The 22402-nt window shown below is 42.4% G+C and overlaps 3 protein-coding genes across 3 annotated transcripts; 2 read left to right on the plus strand and 1 right to left on the minus strand.

The window, feature by feature from the left end:
- Positions 1 to 349: 349 nt before the first annotated feature.
- LOC117535086 (disks large-associated protein 1-like) lies at positions 350 to 5288 on the plus strand (the record flags this gene model as incomplete). The annotated part of the gene is given in 2 exon segments (XM_034199394.1): positions 350 to 503; positions 2196 to 5288. Coding segments are annotated over 2 exon segments (370 nt in total), but the record flags the coding sequence as incomplete, so codon positions are not given.
- A 5297-nt stretch (positions 5289 to 10585) lies between these two features.
- On the minus strand, positions 10586 to 15752 carry tgif1 (TGFB-induced factor homeobox 1). The gene is made up of 3 exons (XM_034199393.1): positions 15431 to 15752; positions 13513 to 13742; positions 10586 to 12659 (listed from the first exon to the last, which is right to left on the minus strand). Exons 1-3 carry the CDS (start codon positions 15444 to 15446, stop codon positions 12036 to 12038), a joined length of 870 nt encoding a protein of 289 aa, XP_034055284.1. The 5' UTR covers positions 15447 to 15752; the 3' UTR covers positions 10586 to 12035.
- Positions 15753 to 18478: 2726 nt separating this feature from the next.
- On the plus strand, positions 18479 to 20376 carry LOC117535087 (OTU domain-containing protein 1). The gene has a single exon (XM_034199395.1). The coding sequence runs from the start codon at positions 18681 to 18683 to the stop codon at positions 19968 to 19970; it is 1290 nt and encodes a 429-aa protein (XP_034055286.1). The 5' UTR covers positions 18479 to 18680; the 3' UTR covers positions 19971 to 20376.
- Positions 20377 to 22402: the final 2026 nt, after the last annotated feature.

A 22402-nucleotide genomic window follows, 5' to 3' on the forward strand; every position in this document is an offset into this window, starting at 1 on the left:
CTACCACTACTACTAACTACTACTACTACTTTTACTACTACTACTACTACTACTATTACTACTACTACTACTACTACACTACTACTACTACTACTACTACTACTACTACTACTACTACTATTTACTACTACTACTACTACTACTACTACTACTACTACTAATACAATATATTGACAGCATAGTGCATTAATTATATATATTTTTTTCACTCACTAAAAGGCCAATTCTGCAACTTTTGGTAAAATCAAATCATCACAAGTCCCTTTTCAAAACATGTGTGATTGGCATGTAAACAATGTGCGTTTGTATGTTTGTGATCATGTGACCTGTGTGTATTTGTTGCGCCTCAGAACCCAGACGCACACCCCCGCCCCGGCTCTCAGGACCTGGCAGGGTTCTGGGACATGCTGCAGCTCTCCATCGAGAACATCAGCCTGAAGTTTGACGAGCTGCACCAACTCAGAGCCAACAGCTGGAGACCTCTGAGCCCTCCAGACATTCAGGTGCCCACTCACACACGCACGTTGAAAAACATAACCTCATTGTTGTAACAGTAAAAACATTGTTTGCTTCTTGATAAAAGCTACGGGTGAAATGTTTGTAATTTATTTTGAAGTGCAAGTATGTGTCATGCTCTCTCTCCTTCCTGTTATGATTTTAAATGAATATCGAGTGCAATCTCCCCGTCTTCCACCGTTCTTGTTGGAAACTGTTATATTAATATAAAGCAGGGGTGTCCAAACTACGGCCCGGGGGCCAAATGCGGCCCGCGGGTCATTTTGAAAAAAGTAGAATGGAGTACGGCCCACACATGAAACTTGTCTTGTATTGTACTTCTTGAATATAGATGAAAACACATATTACACAGTAGTATTCATGAGAAGACCACAAATAAATTCAGTCAATTAGAGTTGGAAACATTTTCTAACATATCTTAGTTGATAAGAAAAAAGCCCAATGACTTATTTACACAACAAGCTTGAAATACACCCTTCCTATTTCTCCTTATGATAATCAATCTTCTGTTTTAAGGGATGAGCTGCCAACACTCACAAGCATACTTTACCTCCATTTGATTGATTTAGCTAACTTAACTTATGAGGCAATATACCTCTAGTGAGCGACCTAGTCCTTCGTACATTTTTCTGTATGTGGCCCTCGGTGAAAAAAGTTTGCACACCCCTGATATAAAGTAAACGCGTTCAGTTTGGACAAGACTCGAAGCTTCTATTACACAACAGTAATCTCATTTTGGGATGCTTTACTAACCCCGCATGTAATCTGCTGTCGTTACTGTACACTGTAAAAGATTCTCAGCTAGCATGCAGATGTTGTGTCGTTGCCTGCCTGACGTCACTGTGTCTGTGTTTGTTGTCGACAGTGAGCTGCTTTTGAGAACCTCTCATCCTGCCATGCACCGTTGGGGCCTCTCCGTCTCCAATGGTCACTTTTACCTCACGCTTTGGCCACCGCCGTGCTCTCTTACCCACACAAATGGCTGCCACTGTGAACGTTAACCTCATTCAAATGCATGCTGCCGGCTGCTTCTATCTCTCTCTCTCTCTCTCTCTCTCTCTCTCTCTCTCTCTCTCTCTCTCTCTCTCTCTCTCTCTCTCTCTCTCTCTCTCTCTCTCTCTCACCCAAAGCACTGTGTTTACCAGAGGTGTAAAGTAACTAAGTACATTTACTCAAGAGATACTGCACTTGAGTTTACATTTTTTTCTACTTTGTACTTCTACTCCTCTACAATTCAGAGGTTAATGGTGTACTTATACTCCACTACATGTATTTAACACCTTTAGTTACTTCACAGATCTGGATGAATGATGTGAAATATAATCAAGTGTTGAATCAGACTTTAGTTCCACCTGGAGTAAATCCACCAGCTACCCTGCAGTATACAAAGTCATTCAAACTAGCTGCACCTTTACTAGCTTTGAGAACACTTTCATGATCAATCATTATAAAACATATCATATATATTATTCTGAAATGGACCAATCTGCACAACGACTACTTTTACTGTCGCTACTTTCACTATATTTTGATGAGAATACTTTTCTCTGGTACTTTTTACTCTGGTACTTCTACTTTTACTAAAGTACAAGATCTGAGTACTTCTACTTTAACTCAAGCACAAGATCTGAGTACTTCCACCCCCTGTGGTCATTAAGAGTTTGTCCTCCCATGTCCAGGAGAGAAGGATCCCCCCTCCCGTGCCAAAGAAGCCCCAGAAGGGCCACCCCCCCCTGGCTAGAGACCGCTCTCTGGAGAGCTCTGAGCGCCAGCGTGTGGAGGCCAGAAAGCGCCTGCTAGCTGCCAAACGAGCGGCGTCCGTGCGGCAGAGCTCGGCCACGGAGAGCGCCGACAGCATCGAGATCTATATCCCAGAGGCTCAGACCAGACTATGAGACACTCAGATGCATGTCCTCACACACATACCCTACACACTGTCCCTATAGCACCTAACGGTAAGGCTCGGGTGCTAACATAACTACGTTTTGTGCGGACTTCCCAAAATCACTGTGGGCTTAGTCTGGATAAAGAAATGTATATTTACAGTATTTAATTAATTAATTTATCTATCTCCCCTCCCCTCCTCTCATTTCCTCCTCCCAGCTTTGATGTAGCAGTCCCTCCTCTTCCTCTCCCTCCTCCTCTTTCCCTCGCTGTCAAAATCTTATAAATCCCTTTTTTGAAGTGGCCTAACACTACAGAGAAAACCAGGTGTAGCACAGCTTCATGTTGTTGTTTCAGGTGGGCAGCGTGCATGTGGAGTGTGTGTGTGTGTGTGTGTAAACATGCCATCACACACACAAACACAACGAGTGATCAAATCAAACGGAGAAACACCTATTGACTTATTTATTGTTTATATCTGTTTCTGAATAAATACGATTACATTACAAAATCATGGTGAAAGACCAGCGTGTGAAACAGACTTCAGCCAATCAGGACGAGTTATGAACTACGGAAGAGAATTAGGGCAAAAAAGAAAAGTCAGAATTCTGAAAACTAATTTGAACATCTTTCTGTTTTTGGAAAATCTCAGTATTCTGACTTTTTCCCCCAGAATTCCGACTTTAATCTCAGAATTCCATTTATTTTTCTCAAAATTCCAACTTTTTCGCAGAATTCCAACTATTTTCGGTACAAGGTAAATTGAGTTTTCCATATTTATAGGTAAAAAACTAAACTTACCTCCTAACCCACTGCTCTGGCTTCGTAGCACACCCCCCTCAGTAAAGGTACCTTCAGTGTTAGTGAGCGAAACAATCGGCCCTCTGTCTTGAAACAGGTTTTTCCAGCAGCCAGAGGTCATAAGGTCAACAGGTCATCCTGCGCTCCTCAAGGTGAGCCGGAGCTGTTTTTGAGTCAGGAGCTGATTTTAAGCTTCTGCAGAGAGTGCCACGAACATAATCTGTGTGTGTGTGTGTGTGTGTGTGTGTGTGTGTGTGTGTGCGCGTGAGATTCATTTGGAAAGAGCTTCCTCTTCTCTAGGTCAGAAGATTAAGGTAGCAGAATCAACTAACTGGAAACACCGCCCATCATTCACATTGAGCAACAACATATACAATATAACACACGCATGATGACACTTATATTGTTTTATAGACATGTGTAATCCTTCTCTCATATTGCATTTAAATTATTCTGACTACTGCTTCAATACTGGCGGGTTTTTGGACAGTTTTGAGACTAAAGGACAGTTTCCTCCTCACTGTGTTCGCCTCCAAACCAAGCAATTATCAAACAAAATATATCCGATTTGTAATATTTTGTATTTGTGTTTTAATTTATTCTTTCGGGAAAACAATGACTGTTTAAAGACATTGTGGTTATTATGATAATGCACTGACGACAAGGCCCTCATACTGTGTTTTTATTTACTCTGCAGCATGTCTTTTCTGTTCCAGTGATCAGCCTTAATTTCTAATATGATAGTCGAGCACAACAGCAGTCTCAGGGGAAGATGTGTGTGTGTGTGTGTGTGTGTGTGTGTGTGTGTGTGTGTGTGTGTGTGTGTGTGTGTGTGTGTGTGTGTGTGTGTGTGTGTGTGTGTGTGTGTGTGTGAGTGAGACCCATGGCTTACTTTATATAACCCCTGTCACCAGAATAGGCCATGATCTTTAAAGAAAAGCACCCATGCCATCTTTTTAATGAACATCTCAGAGCGGTGCAGTGATGACAGATTTCTGAAGCTAGCATCACAACGGGATTTTACCATTGGATTTCAGTATATCGCAGGAATTAGCCACACGTTTACGATACTTTCACGTTTTGTTCAGCAGGATAATCTCCACATATTAACACGTTGTGATATTTAAAGTGTTAATTGCTATCGCCAGAAGTATAAAGCTAACGCTAGGCTATAAACAAACTACATCACGGTCGCACGGCTGCACACACCGCTAAGCTAAAGGCGGCTAATGTTTGTTAGCAACCGCCATTCTTAGATTTGGGGTATTTACTGACGTAGGAGAACAAAACGTGAAAGTATATAAAACGTGTGGTCTGAAACTGCAGTTTGGATGTTTATGGCACCTGTGGGCCACCGTACAAACTTCAAAACAAGCGAAGTGATAAAATGCTAAGTAATTCCTGGGTTTTCGGACTCATTCCTGCACCACTCCATCACTACTTCAATGTAACAAGGTATTTCTGTCAGCTGCTTGAATGTGGAGACAATCCTGAGCCAGTTTACCCCCACATTATTGTTTTTAAAAACAGAAATGCAGGACGTTGGTGTGAAGTCCAATCCTCTGTTTTGATCTGGGAAGAGTTTTGTGCCATTTGGATAATTCTAGGTACGGATATATATTCCTGTCCTTATTTAACGACTTCCTGATTGAGTGGCGTCTGTGAAGGAACTCAAGTGATGAAGTGTGGTATAATTTGTATTTCCTTTAGTTAAGTATAGAGAGGATGCATAATGAATAGATCAAACCTAATGCCATTTTATGTAGACGAAGCTCATTTGAGTATTTTTTACTTGTATTTGAATATGTCTGTCAAAAGGATTGACTTCTTATTTATGTTTATTATATTAACATATCAATATAACGCTCCTGGTATAGCAGGGAGGTAGAATGTTGGACACTCCAGCACTCCTGAAGCTTGTGATGTAGTTAAAGATTAAACGTTTGTACATAAATGAATGTTTCCCTATGTAAACTAAAATTTAAAAAAAATTAATATTAAGCAGATATACATTTTGTATTTACACTGTTGATGTTATGGCACGTGTATGAGCTCTTATCAGCATTAAAACAAATATATCATTGCCAGAACTTTGTCTTTCTTTCTCTGGATGTTTCTCAATGTCGAGGACGCTTCCTTGGTAAGACATGTCCCTCCAAGTCAGGTCCTTCAGAGTCAGGCAAGAATCCTTCCTTTCACTCGGAGAACGAAGAATGGAAGAGGTTAGCAAGTGTGCAGGTGTGCGTCATATGAGAGGCCCCGTCTTAAATCTTCCGCCAAAGATTTGGGAAATTGGTCCGTGCGCAAAGCATTGTGGGGATTTTAAGACCGCAAAGGATACACTGGTGCATCCTCGAAATTTCCCGCAACGAAGGATTCAGTCCTCGGTAGAATTCCAAGCATCTGGACATTGGAACAGTCCTTCGGCGGGATTCGATGACGTAGCATCCTTGAAATAGTGGCTCTGGAGTATCCTTCCTTGACATTGAGAAACACCCTCTGTCTCCCCTGTTGTGCCCCTGTGTCGACCTTTAACCTCAGAATTTGGGCTTTTTAAACTAATGGTCAAAATGTTTACATGTGGCCATAATGCTCTTCCATAATAAACAAGTGCTCTAATGCCATGCATGCAGAATGTATGCCAGTTTACAAAAGTCTTCCCTAAGCTGAGTATCTGTACCACTCATAGATTGAATATAAAATAATGCTATGTTCAAAGGAACTAGATATTAGTGTATGAGCTCCTATCACATTGGACAATATGCTGCTCCAAAAACAAGTAAACAAATAATTAAAACATGTTTTGGCTGGTAATAAGTAAAATAATCTGCCAATAGATCAAGTGAAAATGTGCTTGGTAAGATTTTGTGGGATATTTAGATAAATCAGAACTTGTAATTAGCTGGGAAATCTTATTTTGAACTATATTTTACCAGAAGAATAAGCCTTAAATGCTCATAAGTGTTCTGTTTTCTGATGTTAGCTGGTGAGTTTCCAATAGCAATGTAATAGAAAACTTGTACTCTAATTCTTTATTATTCTGCCGGGTTATTTTGCACTATTCTTCTCCCACATTGAACATCGCAGAAACTCTGTTCGAACATCAAAACGTTCAGCTCGGTCGGGAATCGATGGCTATTACTTTTCTCATTCATAACTTTCATAATTCCAGAGATACATCTCATAATTCATCACATTTTCAACCATTGAAGTCAATGGAGGAAATCTTCAGACTTCAACAATCTTGATGCAACTTCAACTGCTAACTGTTCATTCATGCTTTCACTCAGAAACCTCATTCCAACTTTAAAATGTTACACATCTTTCTGACATTATTCGTGTAGAACAACTATTAAATTTGATTCTTACTTTTAGAGATATTAAACATTGTTCAGACCTTGGTACAGAGGCCTTCTTCAGATTTTAGAGTGCGTGATGTCACAGCGAGTGGAGGACAGATTTAATTTTGTCTTCATATTTTATTTTTAAACTGCCATAATTCCCAAACCCTACAAACGTAGGAAAACATCTCGTTGCTTGAAAGATAAAAAATAATTAAACAAAATGCCTCTTGAGGGCATGAAGTGACAAAAACTTTCAACATGTCTCCATTAAAGCCCATTGTAAGTTCAGCCTCACCTTTCCCCACCACAGCAGCCGCACACCGTTAGTTAATCTGCCAAAATGGCCACATTATTGACCCGAAAGTACACAGAAAGTACACTTCAGATGCTCAAGTTCCTTGACATGCTTCACACTTTGAAATTTCACAGATATCTGTTACAGTTCTTCCACAAAACGTTCACATGTAAGAGGTTTATCTCTCATTCAGAACAATGAAAATGCTCTCCTCTCACTGATCACCATGGAAACCTTTGATCTCTGGACACCTCGTTAGCTCAAATATAAACACCTGTGTCATGGAACACGATGATGTCATAACTCCAACTGACATGCTCAGAGCAGCAGACTTCAGATAATGGTTAATGGTCCTGCTCTACGTCAATTATGGGGTGTCATCATATGCCGTTTCCATGGAAACGCATCCCTCGCCATAAAAGACGATGTCGCTATACATTAACTCCAATGAAAATGTTCAAAAAGTGCTCAAACTTCACATGTGTGCTAATAGTCCAGCTGTGAAGACATCTACGGGACAGTTTTGAGATTTCTTCAAATGCCGTTGCCATGGCAACAACAATACTCGCCATGAAACACGGTTTTCTCATAACTTCAGTGAAAATGCTCCAAACGGCCCAAAACTTCACAGGTTTGGTAACGATGCAGCCATCAACACATCTAAGCGTATTATGGGATGTCATCAAATGCCGTTGGCATGGTGACAGATAATTCGCCATCAAGTTAGTTCAAAAGTTTGCAGTTCAAATATTCTGCTGCTTTTCCAAGCCTTTTTACTTTCTTTTCTTCTCTCATCACACATTCAAGCCCCCAGTGTTCATGTATCATTTCAATCTAAATTCTTCACTTTCTTCTTACACGTTACATTTCAGCAGTTTAGCGTCAGCTTTTCAGCATAAAGCATTCCCACGAGCAATTTTTTCAGGAATTGCATTCTTTCATCTGAGATCCAACTCAAAATAAGACGCTTTCAAGAGTTTTTACTTAACAACACAAGATGGATCGTCTAAAAACAAGACCCTACATCTCACTGCATTCTTAAGTTATTATGTCTTATATCAAGTGTAAAGACTAGATATTAGGCAAACAAACTTGGCACGATTTAAACGTTTTTGTAGTGAAACAAACATATCTTTGCCAGAACGTTGTCTTTCTTCCCTTGTCTCCACATGTGTTTCCAATTGGAATATAATCAAGCAGATTACAAGGCCAGCCTGGTGTGTTTTCAGGGCTTTTCCCTCTTCCGCAGGGGCGGGACCCCGTAATTATGCATCTCTTCTGGCCTTGGTTTAGCCCGACGCTGTACGTGCAGCTCCTTGTGATTCGCCGCTCACACATCAGTCGGGGAGGATGACCTCAGCGACCAGAGTTCAGGAGGAGGAGGGGGGGGTCTGCGGAAATGTGTCTTTGTATAAAATCTGACTCAGGGCCACCGTGGTGGGCTTCAAATGCCCACTGAGTGCCTGGAGCTCTGTTCAAACCCTGATTAGAGTCCCAGAGACTTGACCTAACCTCTAACGGCCGACAAAAGGTGGAGGAGTGGAGAAGCATGTGTTGACATCTGAGTAAAACTAAGTATTTAGGCCGTGTTGGAAGAAGTACTCCCTTTACTTAAGTTAAAGTACAAATACTAAGTCCTGATCACTCCCTAATGTTCGTATTGTTCGTACTTGTTACTGTTTTTATGGCATTTCAGACAAACTTAAGATGTATGTCTTGAAAAAACACTGTTATTGTTTGCTGCCAAATGTCAATACAAAATATATTACACACAAAAAAATAATAAATTACAAATACTATGGTCTTAAAGTACGTAGAGTACAAGTAAAAGTCCTGTTTTCAACATTGTAATTATGTAAAGTACTCATTCTGCAAATTGGCCCATTGCAGAATTATATAAAGTACTATCAGCTAAATGTAGTAAAAAAGTACTAGTATTATGCAGAATGGATCTTTCCACAGTATTATTTTATCACGTTGTTATACATTTAAGAGCATTTTAGTGTCGTTTGTCGATGTGTAATTGTAGGACATTTAATACTTGTAATATATTATTCACTACAAGTTAAAGTCCTGATTTTAAAAAGTACTCAGGATAATATGAAGTAGAGAAGAATTATCAGCAAATGTACTTAAAGTAGTACAAAAAAGTACTCGTTATGCAGAATGGATCTTTCCAAAAATCTATTCTGAAATGTGCAGAATGAGTACTTTTTGTACCTTTAAGTATATTTGGATGCTAATACTTTTGTACTTAAGTTACATTTTTAAATCAGGGCTTGTAATGGAGTATTTTAAGACCATAGTATTTGCACTTTAACTTCAGTAAAGGATCTTCCACCACTGAGGCACATGTATAAAGTGAAAGGTTGTGTGTGTAAACAACAGACCCCATTGAGCCATGGAGCCTCAGCAGAGGAACAGCTGTCCTGCTGGCCTTCAGAGAGCAGCGCTGCGTTGTAAACTGACTTACATCGACTCCATTGAGATGCAGGAGCACATAAAGCCCCGCTGGCAGGAACTGTTGACGTCTGCCGTTTACTGGTGCTAATTTATGCAGGATTATGCTAATTGGCGGGAGCTGTTGTGGAGCCTCTCACACACAGAGGAATGTCTCTGTAACGGTAGTGTGTGGAAAAGCATGTCAACTAAACTGATTCTGACTGTTTATTAACCGACTCGACACACCTTATCCCTAAGTGATGTAAGCTTAAGGAGGCCCTATTTCCTTCTCCTGTAGTGTGTTTTGTCAATGGTCTGTAAAGGCTAAAATCCCAAAGTTCTTGAACATAGTGACATCCCATCCTATTGGCTAGTGCTCAAAAACATTGTGAGTGATAGGCTAAGGGGCGGGACATGTTTAGGCGGTTTATCAATCACACAACAGGTAGTATGAGATAAATGAAGAGCTTTTTGAAGCATGGAGAAATGTCACAGTAGAGCAGTGGTTCTCAAGGTCCAGGAGAAAAAATGGTAATTAAAAAAAAAGAAAGATAAATCATATTTTGAAAAAGTATTGATTCGAAAATAATATGATACAGTACTATTACGTCTGGGTCTCTGTGTTTCATTAAAGCTCGGCACTGTGTGTGTGTGTGGAACGAGCCATTTTGTGTGCGTGCGCGGGGAGTGATTTGTAAAATATCCATAAAGAAAAAGTAAATCTGTTTACAGTTCTGTTTCAAATGGGTGTTGAGAGAGGTATCCATAGATCTCTTAATTTTGCACCAGATTGATGCTTTTGACTTCAATATGTAAAAATCTTCCCGGGGGAGCTTGCCCCCGGACCCCCCTATGTGAGGTCCACACACCACCTATACAAATAGCACTTGACCCCTGCTTACACCTATATGCCGTGAGCTGATTATCGAGCCTTCATTGTAACAGTCGCGGGTACACTGTGTGTGTGCGTGGGGAGTGTTGCAGTAGAACATTCCTCTGTAGCGCCCGGTACCTTAATGGGAAACCCTAAATGTTTGAGCACCCTCTATGAAACGTCAAGCTACCCCACAGCACCCCCAAAATAAATCTCTGGCGCCGCCACTGAGCCTGACTATTTGTGTTGGGGGGGGCCCGACTTTTTTTTTTCTCCAAAGGGGGGGGGCCTGACAGGAAAGGTTTGAGAACCACTGCAGTAGAGACACTACATACTGATATGAACATACAAATGTCCTCTTTAAAGTATCTTCTAGATTCCCACCTTTACAAATTAGCATATGTAAATACCACACGGTGGATTCTGAGATGTAGAAAAACAAAACTTTATTTGAATCCCATGTGACCCCTATTTGCCACAAGCATTGCACAGTATGAAAAAAGAAATCACATCATTGGGCATCATGTCACATTAACTATACACATGGTTCTATAATACATGGAAATGCTTTTTTGGTGATTTCAGAAAATGCTGTCTTTGTCAGCAAATGCCGAAACAAAAACATCTGTAGTGTTTTAATGTTACAGTCCACTGGCCGTCGGTTCTCCGCTGAGTGATGGGATGGAGGCTCAGACTAAGAACCTGCTACATTGGTCATCTGAAATATCCCTTGATGGGAAAAGAGTATAAAAAAAACAAAACAAAAAAGCACAGGAGTTTCTTTTAAAACAGCTAAATAACAAAATAAAAACTATACTTGTACTCATGAAAACATTTACTACAGTAGTGAATATGTTTGTCATAGATGAAGTATGTTTAAGACACTGAGATGACCTTCCTCTGCCTTTAGTGTGCAAACAAACGAGGCAAACCGAGCATGAACTCATCTGTGAAATGTACAACAGTAAACGTGTGCGGACGCGACTAACTCCTTCTCCGCTCCCTAAAACGATATAATGGAAAGACGTAAGACAGGCAGCATTTCTCTGATAACATTTTTGGTCCCTGTGTGCAAATAAGATACACATGTAGTAGATAACATACGCATGTATTTGAAATGAATAAACAGCCAAGGCACCTCGATACAGTCAATAAAAAACTCGTCAATTTGATTGGTTTACCAAAAATAGAAATAATCAGGCTTTCGTATGGATTTGATCTGCAGACAAAGTCACTGAGGAGACCCGAAGTCACCGAGGAGACCCAAAGTCACCGAGGAGACCCGAAGTCACCGAGGAGACCCGAAGTCACAGAGGAGACCCGAAGTCACAGAGGAGACCCAAAGTCACAGAGGAGACCCAAAGTCACAGAGGAGACCCAAAGTCACCGAGGAGACCCAAAGTCACAGAGGAGACCAAAAGTCACAGAGGAGACCCGAAGTCACCGAGGAGACCCAAAGTCACAGAGGAGACCCGAAGTCACAGAGGAGACCCAAAGTCACAGAGGAGACCCAAAGTCACAGAGGAGACCCAAAGTCACCGAGGAGACCCAAAGTCACAGAGGAGACCCGAAGTCACAGAGGAGACCCAAAGTCACAGAGGAGACCCAAAGTCACCGAGGAGACCCAAAGTCACCGAGGAGACCCAAAGTCACAGAGGAGACCGGAAGTCACAGAGGAGACCCGAAGTCACAGAGGAGACCCGAAGTCACAGAGGAGACCCGAAGTCACCGAGGAGACCCAAAGTCACCGAGGAGACCAAAAGTCACCGAGGAGACCCAAAGTCACAGAGGAGACCCAAAGTCACCGAGGAGACCCGAAGTCACCGAGGAGACCCAAAGTCTGGACACAAAGTCACTTTCTTTCCTCTTCTTCTGCGCTTTAAGACACCAGCTGTTTGGCCTGCTGCTCCATCTCTGCAGCCCGTTTCAGGGCAACATCCACAAGGAGCTGGAAGCCACTGAAGTCCTGTGTGAGGTCCGGGGGGGTCGGGGGGGGCGTGTTGAAGAGCCCGCTGCGGGGGCTCAGGTTCCCCTCCATGCCCGTGAGCATGGTGGTAGTGGGGGGGGGTTTAGGGCTCCCTTCGTCATCCTGGCACCGGAGCAGCGCCTGAACCTGCAGCAGCTCAGAGTTCATCATCGTCACCGAGGGGAGGGGCTGCATCGCCGCGGTGACAGTGGTGTGACAGATGACAGACGGGCGAATGGGGAAAAGAGATGGAGACGGAGATGGAGACGAGGAAGTCGGAGACGAGGAAGGTGACGTCATCTTCCTCAGGACTCCTGGGACGTCGAATATGGAGGGGCTTAGCACCCGCTGGTCGTAGTTCTCCTCCTCCGGACCCCCTGCTGGGCTGCCGTGCTTCGGAGACTGCGAGCTGTCGGAGAAACTGTCCCCCCCTTTGCTGCCTTTCCGTGAGATGGTGAACTGGTTGGGGTCTTTGCCGTCTTTCCGCAGCATCTCTGGGAGGAGTCGCCGCCGAGCGTTAATGAACCAGTTGCACACCTGCAGGAGAGAAAACAAATCATGCTGTGAGAAAAGTGCACGGATCACTGCTGACACATGCAGGTGCACTTCCCCCAGGGAAAGATTCACACCTGGGTTTTCAATAGAGGAATCTACACTGCGTACACGAGAGGCATGGATCTCACACCATTAGCTTACATCATGTATATTTTCTACTTTTTTGTAATGCTATTTTATTTCTATTGAGATGTTTCCATTTCAATTTGTGCAATGCAAAAAATGTCCCAAATTGGGATCAAAAAAGTACTTCTTATCTTATGGCTAAATACTATTTAAGTTACATATCAATGTTCTTGCTGTTGTTGTTGTTGTTTAAAAGTACAATCAGGTTTGTACTAGTTTATATGTAATGTTTTGTAATATCACCCTCTCTTCCACACACAGGTGTTTATAATGAGTAATCTCCACATGTGAAAACTCCAAACCCTTACTGAGACAAAAGAATATAGAAGAAACTGAATGACTAATAAAACAAACCACTTTGTTAGCTTCATGGCTCCTACTCTAAAAAGTAACCTCCTTTGTGCCGCTGTAATCTCAGTGTCTCTCCCTGCAGGCTAGTTGTAACTGGCTCACAGAGACTCCACCATGTAAATGACTCTGCATTGTTCCCAGACAGCTGGGATGGAGGGAGGGAAATTCCTGTCCTGGAAACTGAGCCAAACCCACAGTGAGGGAACCGAACGGGAGAGACTTCACTCACGGTGTCTCACACCGTTTCAACACCAAGCTGCTTCTGGATGACCTTCAACTCTGTGTTTATGTGTCATGTTGTGTTTGTCATCTCGACAGGAAGTGATTCAGTCCCGTGTGATGTTATCAGAGTGTGTACCTGTAGTGTTGAGAGCTGAGTCTGCTTGGACAGCAGGGCTTTCTCCTGCTCCGAGGGGTAGGCGTTGTATCGGTGCTCGTACAGCCAGTCTCTGAGGATCTGCACAGACTCTTTGGGTAGATTTCCCCGCCGTTTCCTCTTCCCGTTGCTCCCCGAGCTGGACGACAGATCCAGAGGCGCGTCCACGCTGTCCTCGTCGTCCGTCTCGCTGCCCGAAAGCATCATCAAACCTGAGCGAGGAGAAAACACAGCATGAGACAAAAGGATATGTATCCTCTAAGCGCTGTGCCGCAGCCATTCGCCAAACACAGGCTGTCTGGGAGGCAGCTGATGTGTCAGAAGCAAGCTGTCAAGTTCAGCCATGTGATTCATATAAGGAGCAAGGAGGGGGAGGGGGAGGAGGAGGAGGAGGAGGAGGTTAGGAAGGAAGGGGGGGAGACGTCACAAAGGCTGGTCTGATGCTGTGTCAGTTATAGAACCTGCCTCAACAAATACAGCCGTTTGACTCAAAGCATGCTGGGATAAGTAGCCAGGCTGACCTCAAGAAACAGTCCCTGCATGGAGGAGGAGAGGTTGTGTCTGAGAGAGGCAGCACAGAGTTTCATTTGGAGTAATCAAAGTCAATCATGATCAAACAGGATGTAGGCCTTTTGGATTACATTGAATGGAAAAGAGGGAGGGGGGGATAAGCCTTCTAATTAACTGCTAACACTTTGATCAGATTGTAAGTCAGGCATTTAGGTTAGTGTTCCTCATATGGTATGAAAAGACTTTTGGATCATGTTATAAAAAGTCCAAATGGCACAACGTAAAAATAAGCACTTTTTCTGTATTATTATTATTATTATATGTTGTTTATGTCACTTTTACGCGTGTATACAGGCAGTTCACAATGAACAGCAGCGATACGCCATTGAGAGAATGCAGAAAGTAGATCCAGAGGCTATTTAATACAGTGTGCACCGAGGCAAAGTAGTGGGAAAGCAGTCAGAAAGTTCCCAAAGTGTGCGCGGCCAACAGGATGAGGTAATTACGCAGCAGGCTGGAGGAAGAGGAAGGGGGAGGGGAGACCTGTTGCAAATCAGCGTCTCCAGACTAAACAAAAGAACCAGGGCTGCGTGCTTCTTTGTATGCAATTCAAAAGTTTCTACACGCAAAACAGTGAGTTCTCCACAAAACTAACTCGCTCTGAACCGTCTTGGTTTCACACAATGGGCAGAAAGTGAGTTTTAAAGCCACCAAGACGTTGCTTTTGTGAGTTTAAACAACTTGTAAGGGGCTTTCTATTGTGTGAGCTCTGCACCACGAGGTCCCTGAATGTAACTTCCCACAATGGGGTCAGGATGAACACTAGCCTACTTTCGGATTTGGAGACATTTTTTTAAAACAGAAAAAGGTGTTTCTGCTCGGAAGACAGTTTAAAGATGCTAGCGGTCGATGTATTTGTGGAAATGTAACCCTGCAAACTCCTAAAAACTCACAACAGTCAGCAAACTTTGACTCATATCATCGCTTTGCTCCAACTTCGACACAAATGTAGCCACTTAAATCCGCATTCAAACTCAAATAAAACCACTCGTTTATTCCAGTTTTCACATTTTACGCGAGCTTTAAAGTTAGCCTAATCACAAGACGACAAGAATGACAGGGGAAACAACACGCATGGCGACACAGCCGTGTGTTATTGTGTCAAAACGTGAACAAACCCCAGGTAGAGAAGCAGAAATAATACACAAACCGAGCTTAATGCACTTTTGACAATGCGCCAGCACATGGCAGAAAAAGCCCCTGTCATGTCTGGAGAGGAAACAATAGACTGCATGGTTTGCATATGAGGAGAAACTGCTCTGTTAGCCCCCTCTCTCTGCTTATATACACTCAATTCCACTTTAGTTCACTTAAAAAGCTTCAAACGTACCTTTTTTCGTCTTCATCTCGGTCCAAAAATGCCCACTTTTTCCCGGTGACGCGCAGAGGGAAATGGTCTTTGTGTGGTGTGTCTCCTCCAGAAATCCACAGCGTGTATCCGAATAACCGAAAATCCTTATTCATGAAAAGGCGCGTGTTTCCCCTCCGGTTTTCTTTTAATAAACCTACTTTGTGCTGGCGGTTACCTGAGATCTGTGCGTCTCTCCAGCCCCTCTCATTGACTGTGTTTGATCCTGGCTGACAGCTATCTTTGACAGCTGCGTGACTCAACCAGAGATCCTCCCACCAAAACCTCTGACATCAGCATGGTGATCCACTGACATGGATACAGTCTGTTCCTGCTGCAGACCCCCCCCCCTAACAAGACACCATGTATATTAAATTATGAACCGCAGAAAGACGTTGATTTAGGCGGGCACAATGACAACAATAACAACAACAACAACAACAGGCTGCTGGAGGAGCACTGCGGACCTCGTGGTGACATATCACACAAACACGGTGTAAAACACTATCATTGCTACAGGCGATGCGTTTTTAGCAGGCTGTTTGGTGTTTTGAGTGCTAATACGATTAGCTCTTTTCTTTTTTATCTCCCTTCAGTATTTCTGCACATCATACAGAATTATCTACTGCATTTTCGTGCTTTTTGCAATATTTCCAGTGTTTATGTCATCTTAAAATCCGTTTAATCACAATATAACCGCGGATTTATATCGTGTACAATAATAATGTGATCACAACTGCACTTTCCTCTCATGTTGACACTATATTAGCGGTTATCATTGTGTTGCATCCTTTGAGGGACTGAATCACGGTTATCTTGTTGCAGATTGTGATTACTCTCCTGTTTGGTATTCAGTAGGCTAATAGCCTACCAATTAGCTCTTTTTTATTGTATTTCCCTTCAGTTTTTCTGCACATCATGCAGAATTATTACGTGCTTTATTCAGTATTCCCAGTGTTTATGTCAGGTTAAAATCCATTGTATCACCACATAATCGGGTATAACAAGGCATTATATCGTGTTTACCATCATCATTTAAATACTACTGCACTTTTCGGTCTTATGTCTTAGCGTTTATCGTTTTATTGCATTCTCATAGTGACTGAATCATGTTTCCTTGTGTTTTTGTCGTTGATTATTGTGATAATCTAACCGACTGTTGCTCCAATTTCTCGCTAAAATGAACAATAATCGCTATAAAAACAAAGTAATAAGGTTATACGGTAGTGCTATTTGGAGCCAAGCGTCCAGCTGGAGGTTAGAGCAGCGGTTCAGGTTTCTAAAGACAACAGAAGAAGGATCAATGCTCTCATTTGTATTCCCCGCACAGCCCTGCGGCAGCTGCTGCTGGAGCCTCTGCAGCTAACAGACAGGAGTCAGCTCCATATGTGGGGAAATGGCGCCCCCGTGTGGCTGTTCGTGGCACTGCACCCACTGCAATACCACTTGATAAACACAGGACGCCCTCTGGTGGTTGTTGTTGTGTAATGCAACTCAACATGACGTGTATAATGATCAATACCTACAGGCCTAAAGGTACAAATAGTTTGAAATAATATAATAAATAATATTTCGTCCAGTTCTGAAATAATAAATTGCTTAAATGTCTTCACTAAAGAGGCCCATGCTAAGTAAAGAGGGTCACTTAAAAAATGTACTGAGTTACAATTATCTAATCTGGGGATATTATTATTATGTAAGACAACAGAACAATGTTACCTTAGAAAAGAAGAAACCAATATATTTCAGATATAGGTTCACCTACTGAACAAATGAAGCAGATTCAGGCAGTAGTCGTACAGATTCACACTTAAAGTGTTACAGAACAGTACAGCTAACAGAGGAATAATAGTTCTTGTTTTTTAATTAAAGGTTTACTGGAAAGCTTCATAACTGATTGAACAGCGGTAGCTTATATTAAGCCCTCACAGTGATTGTGTTTCGACCAGCTGAAACAGTCAGTGTTATAAATAGAGACTGAGCAGGTTAGGCATGCAGCGGCCTGCTGTTGTGCCAAGCGCACATATGTTGTGCCATTTTTGGTTTAGTATACGGCCTCTGACTGTCTGAGAGGCTTAAAGACACAGCGAGAAAGAACACAGGAGAATTTGCCCTCAGAAGAATAGAGATTAACTTGAGACACTTTGCTATTTTCAGACCAAACTAAGAAGGAATGCTTGTACCAACACTTTACTGCGGGCAAAACTGTGTTTAACACTTAAATGATTATTATATTAATACGTTTTTAGTGTTATATAAGAAGGGCTAATTGTATGGATTTTAGTTGTAGTACGAGTTAATTGTGTCTAGAAATACATTATTTTTCATTATTAGTTCCCCCTCAAGTCAAAATATGAACTAATGAAACGTTTTTCTCAAAGTTAATTGAGTAATTAGGAGGTATAATGAGTTTATTTAGATAATTTAACGTCCTTTTCATACTTTCCAAACCCAATTACCTCTGCTTTTGTCCAAATGTACGTTTTAATGGCCGTTTTTATTTGCTTATAATAAATAACGTTTGTCACTTTCTTCCCCTATTTTTGTGTGTTTTTTTTGGTGCTATTTCAATGCATTTCAGTTTTTCACATCATCCTAGAAATCAGTGCACTGTGACACATCAAACCCCTCACATTAGTGGAGAGCTCAAACTCTGACGCACTGACCTCAGATTGGAGAGCTGCGTCAACGCGCATACCAACAGCATGAAGGCAACCGGAAGTTAGGCTGTTTAGATTTTCAAAATAACTTTGTGTATATAGAACTTTTCATATCCAAAGGTAACTCAAGAGTGCTTTACAAACCAAACACAGAGACAATTAAAACCAATTCGTATCTCCACCGTCACTAGAGTAATATCTTTGATTAAAAAAAAACACTTAACGCAGGACTCATTAAAACAGGATGAAAACATATCATACATTGAAAATGACGTGTGACATATTTGTATGCATTTTATTTTGACAACCAAACGGAAATAGCATGTGTTTCATGGTGTCTAATTTGACCCAGTTGATCAGACAGTGTTTTGTTACGGTTAAGTCTAAAATTAGGGAGGCGCCCCAACAGCAAATGACGCAACAGTCTAAACCTGCTCGTCTGAGAGTGAATGGTGTCGGGACTCAGGACCATGGAGACCACAACTCCGCTGTTGTTGATGTCATGGAGGGTATTTTTAGATGTTGTTGTCATGTTTCTGTAACAGCCGTTCAGTATAAAGGACTCCTTCAAGATGCAGCTGTACAACAGTGCGCTCACACACTACCCGAGGTCGTCTCACAAAGTTACCATAACTTTACTGACTGGGTCTGAGCGACTGAACTCCTCTGACGCACCAAAACCAGGATTTACGCACCAACGCGCCACTTCTCCAAACACTGATCCGGTGAGAGACTCTTCCGCAAACATGCCTGCGTTTTCCTGCTACGAAGCTTCATCAATGAGGCCGGTTTACTTCACCTCCACTGCTGAGATATCCATCCGCAGACCTGATGGATTGGAGAGGTCTGTGCCAGTCCATGTCGTGAGGGAAACCAAGACCAAGCCTCCTGTGTCTCCAAATGGTGACAGTTTCCTGTGTGGTGACTCTGATGTGATTGAGGACCTGATAGATCATCTGAGGAATGGCAGGGATGAGCTTTTCTCTGACTGCAAACAGCTGCTTCGAGATCAAACACACCACATCTGCAGAAAAGACAACAAGAGGGAGTTTGGGAATTCAAGCGAGGATGACACCTTTTCTCAATCTCCTGTCAGAAGCAATGGGTGGTCCTTACATGAGGAGGAAGTAGTTCCCCTTAGAGAAGATCGTCGTGTAGACCTCCTCCTGGATGATTTTAAGGATCTGAGCAATGGCGTGCCAGCATCTGATGAGAAACGGGGCTTTGAGCTCAGCGTCCTGCAGGACTCCCCTCCACAGAAGCACCCGGAAACAGGCAGCAAAGTGACCCGGTACCTGGCCGAAGTGGAGAAACAGAACAAGTATCTCCAAGGGGAACACAAGTACAGGTACCACATCATTCCAGATGGCAACTGCCTGTACAGGGCGGTGTGCAAAGCCACCTTCGGGGACCAGTCGAGGCACGGGGAGCTCAGGGAGCAGACGGTGCACCACATCGCCGACCACCTGGAGGAGTTCAACCCCATCATCGAGGGAGATGTCGGGGAGTTCCTCATCAACGCGGCACAGGACGGAGCGTGGGCCGGATACCCCGAACTGCTCGCCATGAGCCAGATGCTGGACGTCAACATGCACCTGACGACAGGGGGGAGTCTGGAGAGCCCCACCGTGTCCACCATGGTGCACTATCTCGGGGAGGAGGACGTGTCCAAAGTGTCCATCTGGCTGAGTTGGCTGAGTAACGGGCACTACGACGTCCTGCTGGATCAGAGTCTCCAAAACCCAGAGTACGAGGAGTGGTGCAGACTCTCTCAGATGCAGAGGAAACGAGACGAGGAGCTGGCGAAGTCCATGGCCGCCTCGCTGTCCAAAATGTACATTGAGCAAAATGGATGTGCGTGAGAGAGTTAAAGGACAGATGATCCTGCTTGGGTTCTACATGCTTGAAATTATTTTTTTATAAGGTTTATATCATAGGGGGGGAAAGGAAGTGCAGTGCACATACTTTGGTTTTGTATAATGCCGACTTATTGGCAGTGGTTTGAAAGTGTGTGATGGTTTGGGTGGACGCGTATTTATTGGCCTTTTGTTGGCAGACTGGATATTTTTCTATCATGTGTGTGCTTCATAGACAGACAGATCTAGTTTGCTTTGTGTCTCTATAGCTACTGTTTAATACTCTCTTTTGCACAAAAGTCACATCAGACAAGTCCAGAGAGTTTGATTTGTGCCTATTGTTTCTATTATTCCAGTTTCTTTTTCTAGGCTTTTGACAAAATATCACAAATAAAGTTTTGAGGAAACCTGATTGGATGTCATGTTTGATTTCAATTCTAATCTCAAACGTCGCTTTGCTGTAATGGGATCCTTATATTACATCATAGGTTTGTCTCCTGCTGTCTTTATAACATGCAGTGACTCAGGAGTCATTCAGGTCAGGCTGCAGGATCAGTGACTGGTTTCCTACACAGATCACTTCCGATGAGTCAAACCTATATCGAAAGTGCAATTTCATAGCATTATTTTTGCTCCATTTAACTTTTATGATAACCCTCTGACTTGCTTGGGGAGTCACAGAAGTAAAAAAACATCTTATACTTATTTATTCTTGTATTTGTTTGCAATGCGTTTGATATTGAGGTAATCCAAATGTCACGAGAAGTAATCAGGTTACTTTACTATATAACTACATTTGTAATTAGCCTTGGCAACTCGGATGCAGTACAAACAAGCTGGAAAAACAACATTGAAAACCTTATTTAATTAATTTACACATCCAGCAGCTACAAAGCAGCTATCAATTAGCATTAGCATCCATTTCAAGTCTCTTGAGGTCACTCCTGAGGACATATCCTGCTCACCATGGAGGACTCAGTCTGCTGTTTTCCCCTTCATGATTTAAAATGTATTGAATGTAGGCCTGTCTTCATAGTTGCTGTCCATCAGTGAAGTATATACTTTCCTCCAGTTATTGTGGATTAATATCATATGCAGTGATGGAAGAATTATTTTACTCATTAGCTATTTACTTTTTCTTAATGAACAATATCAATGCAGGGCTTATTGTAACCGAATATTCGAAGTCTAAGTAATTTACTCGGCATCAAAATAACAAAATATCACAATTAAAGGCAATAATAACAATTATAGTTCATAAAAATTGTAATTTGACAATTTGCTAGTGGTACCGAAGTGGGTCGAGATGCACGGGCTGATTTTTAGTCCCAGTCCGCCCCTGGCTCTCTGCTATAATTATTTATAATTATTATTTGTGTCCACCTCCTTTCTGACGTTTATTATAAGGCCAACCTTCTGATAGCGTTTCACTTTTCCTCCACTATGTGGCGGTGTAGCCTCATATACATTTAAGCAGAGTGACTTTATTATAAAAGGAAACTGTGCCTTTTAAAAAAACGTATATCAATGTATTATCCGACAGAACAGTACAGTTTACAAGAATAGATAACATCTGATCCTTTTACAACAAACACCATAGGTTTTAACTAACATTGTAATCCTGCTAGTAATCCCAAATTATTTAGAAATGAAACAGTAATCTGATTTCTTTTATGTAATTTTAAGGGAATACAGTTACCTTTTGTTGTACCCTGTTAATCCCGTTACCTGTAATACATGTTTCCCAAATCAGTTTCCTTTAACTTCATCATGGGCTGAAAGCTGTATAGTTATGACGTCACGCTGCAGTCACGTGGACTTCAGGGGTGAACACAAAAAGTTTGTATATTTTTTCTTAATGCAGGAGGAGAGAAGGAGCCTCTTCCTGTTTCAGAGCAGAGGTGAGAGTGGACCGCAGTCCTGGCTCACACACACACACACACACACACACACACACACACACACACACACACACACACACACACACACACACACACACACACACACACACACTGAGAGCAGCAGGACCACCGGTGTGTGTGTGAAGGAGTGTGTCGGTGAATGAGTCCACATCAGAGAGATTCACCGCGTGTGTGGAAGTTACTTTCAAACAAACCGGGAGAAGATGTCGGGACACCGGGTGCAGTTCGCCGACCTTCCCCCGAGCAAAGGCAGCCCCAAATATCACAGTAAGTGCTGTAGTTTGTATTACCGTAATTACCCCGGTACGAGTCATGTGTGTGTGAAAGTCCCGGAGTTTTGGGCTGTTTTCACGGGTTCCCCCTCTGCAGCTGTCACAATGTGAAAGTAACCAGAGTTGTAGAAGCCTAATACAGGGTACTAGTAAAGAAGAGTTGAATAGTGTTTTATGTCATGCTTATTAGCTCTGGGAAACACAATTGTGCTCCATTAACCTTGGATTACATGATAATACTTCT

This window comes from Gymnodraco acuticeps, unplaced genomic scaffold (genome assembly GCF_902827175.1).
Source record: "Gymnodraco acuticeps unplaced genomic scaffold, fGymAcu1.1, whole genome shotgun sequence".
NCBI classification, from domain to species: domain Eukaryota; kingdom Metazoa; phylum Chordata; class Actinopteri; order Perciformes; family Bathydraconidae; genus Gymnodraco; species Gymnodraco acuticeps.